This window comes from Pinus tabuliformis, chromosome 8 (genome assembly GCF_031772625.1).
Source record: "Pinus tabuliformis cultivar Carrire ecotype Pingquan chromosome 8, CPIR1, whole genome shotgun sequence".
Taxonomy (NCBI): domain Eukaryota; kingdom Viridiplantae; phylum Streptophyta; class Pinopsida; order Pinales; family Pinaceae; genus Pinus; species Pinus tabuliformis.
Window position 1 is genome coordinate 340,805,231 of NC_142294.1, and position 4,561 is coordinate 340,809,791.

The window sequence follows — 4,561 nt, forward strand, 5'->3', positions numbered from 1 at the left end:
TGACTGAACGCCGCGTCTGATTCAGCAACGTTGCATGATTGGACAACGTGGATAAGGATTGATGTCATAAAATTCTCATCAATCAATTAGCCCAATCTCTTCGTTTATATATAGATATATATTTATTTATCAGGGAAAAAAAGATATATATTTATTTATAAACGTGACTTAATTTATCATTATAAATTAGTTAACATTAACTTGCTTAAACACTTTTATGTATGAAATTTTTTACTCATATAAGACTTATTAAGTTTTCAATTCTTTACTAGTTTTAGTAAATTTGAAATGTTACTCCATAACATAAAAATATATACTAAAATGAATTTAGATAAATTATAAATAAATTTAATATTTAAGATAATAATATATATAAAAATATTATTATTATTATTTAATTTTAAAGTTAAAATTAAATCAATATATAAATACATCGTTGACATAAATAAATCAATACATAAATACTAAATAAATATATAAAAAAAATTGTTTACATAAAAAACACATCTTTCACCCCAAAAAATTTAACTACTAAATCTATAAATACATATATACTCTATCTCTATGTCTCTAATTTTAAGCATATAACCTCATAAGACAAATGTTACTCGATTATAAAATTAAATTACGAATACCACCCCATTACAATGGAAGGTCCTATTAGAGTTTACATGTCCCAAACAATTAATCCGAAATTCTACAAGGGAGATCGAAGTCTTTGTGATTGTATTCATTGCCTAATCAGAAAATTGTTGGCCACGCTCTTCGCCGATTGACCGTTTCATGCGGGAGACGGGATGTTTTGAAGTGTCTCACATCCATCACGCCCCTTATCTGTCAAATGCTTTGAACAAAAGCAACCTCTGGTTTGTACTATGATCGTCTGTCGGTAGACTCCTAGCATGTGCCCGGCGGCTAGGGATTCCTTAAGGAGGTCCGCAATTCTGGTGGCTATGAGCCTAATTTGCGTGTCTATATGTATATATATATATATATACACACGATTGAAGAGTTTTGTAACATTGTGTGGTTTCTATCTAGCTCCGTGTTTTGTGGAATAATATCTTTCATCACAGATCTCACCAAGATCTAGCGCTGCTGCTATTTCCATGGCTCAGCTTAAGAGATTAGCTTCTTTGTGTATGTTCCTTACAGTGTTGCAGGCGTTTTCTCTTCAACCTGCCTTTTCTATGGGCAGGATGCGTAGGAGTCATGCACAGAACGGCTTCTTGGCTTCTCGAAAGCTTATTGATGTAGCGAGAGTTATAGTAGTAGCTAAGCAGAAGGGCATGGGCGATTTCACAACGGTCCAGGAAGCGATCAACGCAGTACCAGTTAACAACACGAACGTCATCTTAATTCGTGTTAAACCCGGCATTTATAAGTGAGTCATTAATGAATGCCCAGTGTTTCATAAGAATAATGACTAAAGCTGAAAGGATTTGCAAGATTTCAGCGCAGATAGCAGCCATCTAACTTTGCAGGCCTTAAAGGATATATTTTTCATGAAATGAAATTAATCATAGACAAAATTATGCATAGAATCGATGCTTTAACGGCGAGAAACTGAACTGTTAGTGGCTTAATGTGATCAGGGAGAAGGTCACGATTCCTGCAGAGAAACCTTTCATAATTCTGAGTGGCACAACTGCCAACAACACCGTCATCACTTGGAATGATAGTGCTAAATCGACCGGAGGGACATATTATTCCGCAACGGTGTCCGTATTTGCATCAGATTTCATGGCGAGATATATCACAATCCAGGTATTTCGTTATTAAATAAAAAATACTTACTTTATATTAGACCATAGTCAACAGTGTTTATTGAAAAGAATGGAGGTGTGGTGCAGAATTCATATGGTCCGGGCGATCAAGCTGTGGCGCTAAGGATATCGGGAGATCGCTCTGCATTTTACGGATGCAGATTTCTTGGTTATCAAGACACTGTGTTGGATGACAGCGGGAGGCATTACTTCAAAAACTGTTTTATTGAAGGCGCCACAGATTTCATATGCGGTGATGGACAATCTGTTTACGAGGTAAACTATATTGAAATCATGCACAGTGTTTTCATATTTGTTTTGGTTTCAGAGTTTATAGCTGATCAAGATTCTGATGGTTGAATGTTTAATCGCAGAAATGTCATCTGCATACAATCCCTAAGCTAAATGGTGCAATTACAGCTCAGAGCAGATCCTCTACTAGTGACAGCACGGGCTACGTCTTTCTAAATTGCAAGATTACGGGCAATGGATTAATGTACCTCGGCAGGGCATGGGGAAGTTATTCGAGAGTTGTGTTTGCTTACACTTACATTGCTGACATCATCTTCCCAGAAGGTTGGGATAACTGGAATGATCCCACCAGACAATCGTAAGCTACTGTTCTCCCAACTCCAGAAAATTTAACGCACGTCAATAGGTGGACTGTTAGCGTTCAATTCTAATAACATTATTGTTCTTTATTTTCTGTGTAGGACTGTGTTCTATGGGATGTACAAATGCTCTGGACCGGGAGCAAAAGATAAAGGAAGAGTTTCATGGTCACGGAATCTAAGCGATCAGGAGGTTGCACCGTTTTTGACCACCGGTTTCATTGATGGGCAGAATTGGATAAGCGACATACCATCTCGCCTTCAGAGAGCTACCAATTTGGTTCCACGACATGGCTGAAGCATCAAACCATTGATCATTCCAGTTGATATTTGTACGTTAAGCAGCATCCAAGGATCATCTCAACCAATTGGATATTGTGATAATCGAAATTGCCCATTGGTCGGTTGCTTTGAATAATTGTTCAGTCACTCATATTCTTTAGCGGTTGCTCACAACGAAAGCGTAGTGGACATCCCCAAAGCGTTTATTGTTTCGTTTGTTATCGTTCCCCGTGCTGGAATTGTTTAACCATTGCTCCATCCACAATTTGTTCATAAAGAATCTTGTATTTTCAATGGTATCCACATTGGCATTCGTGTATTTTTAAAAGTATCCACATCAGCATTCGTGTATTTTTAAAAGTATCATATTCTTAAACATAGTCATGCTTTCAATAGGGGGAGATTAGTTTCAATCAAGAGAATAGGGTAAGGAGTATTTATATCTATTTTTTATTTATTGAACATTTATATCCACCATTCTATTATGTTTTGCATTATATCACCCCACCCCCACCATTATACTTTGCAGTATATCTTTTGTGCCCTCATATAACATGTTTAATGTTTTTTTCTTTATGTTTTATACAGTCACATAACACTTTTCTTTATGTTTTATACAGTCACACACCATTGTGTTTTGCATTGTATTTCCCTTAACACCCACCTTTGTATAACATGTTTAATATCTTATCTTTTACATTATTACCCATACACTCCCACCATTATATTTCTCATTATATCTCCCCAACCCCACCCTCACATAATATATCTTTCATTATATAATATATTTTGTAATATATCATCCCTACTTAACCATTATGTTTTTCATTCTCTTTCTTTCCCATCTTCCCCTTTCCAAACCAACCAAGTTTCTCCCACCTCCATATTTCCTATCTTTCCCTTTTTTAAACCAACTAAATTTCTTCCCGCACTATTTTGTTACTCTCAAAACTCATAACTCTTGTGATTAAAAATTGGATTCCTATTTCCCAAAACTCATAACTCTTGTGATTAAAAATTGGATTCCTATTTCCCTCCATTATTTTTACTTCTGACTTTTTTCTTTTCCCTTTACATTTATATTGAAACTTTATATATAAAACCTAAAATGTTTTTAGAAAATAATGTATTATAAATGGAACTATCATAAAACACAACTTATTAAAATTCAAAAATAAAAATCCATTCATTTTCCCCTTAACTTTTTGTTTTTTCCTTCCATGGTTGAACATATATATTACATTGAAAAGAAATATGGTCACCGTAAAAGAAATCGACACAAACACTTTAAAATTTAGAAATGTGCCTTGGATTTTCATAAAGCATAAAAACAACGTTTGATTACTAAATCATAGATCCAAATAATACCACAGTCTAAAAATCAAACATATGATTACTAAATCATAGATCCAAATAATACAAGACAAAGTCTAAAAATCACGACGCACGAAGTTTAATCATAAACACTACGATATATTATAATATTGATTATTGATTGGATTCATCATGAATTAGGATACGTCTCAAACCAATCATTATGGAACCCTCATTAGTGCATTTCTCTTTAAATAAATTGTTTTCATTAGGATTGCTGTGTAAAATGGTTAATGGAAATGTGAAAAATTATTTTCGCTCTTCGTTGAGGGGGGAGGAGAACTACATCAACTCTGTGGTCTATTTTGAACCTACTTTACTTTCCCATTATATGATTTGTTACAACTTTAATGGAATTTTTCTTACTTGGGCTAAGGTTTATTGCAAATGCTCCTTTCATTTAAAATTTACATGTAATTAATATGCGAAGGTACATTGACACAAGGGTTGATGCAGGACTATATTATGAGAAAGTTTGAATTTATTCTTTTTATTATTAAATAATATTTCATTCATAAAAAATGAGTT

General features: G+C 34.1%; 1 protein-coding gene across 1 annotated transcript; it reads left to right on the plus strand.

The window, feature by feature from the left end:
- The first annotated feature begins 1,109 nt into the window (after positions 1–1,109).
- LOC149235535 (putative pectinesterase 11) lies at positions 1,110–2,675 on the plus strand. Its single transcript, XM_089368584.1, has 5 exons — positions 1,110–1,384; positions 1,596–1,767; positions 1,854–2,042; positions 2,141–2,376; positions 2,480–2,675. The coding sequence occupies exons 1-5, from the start codon at positions 1,110–1,112 to the stop codon at positions 2,673–2,675; spliced, it is 1,068 nt and encodes a 355-aa protein (XP_089224710.1).
- The last annotated feature ends 1,886 nt before the right edge of the window (positions 2,676–4,561 follow it).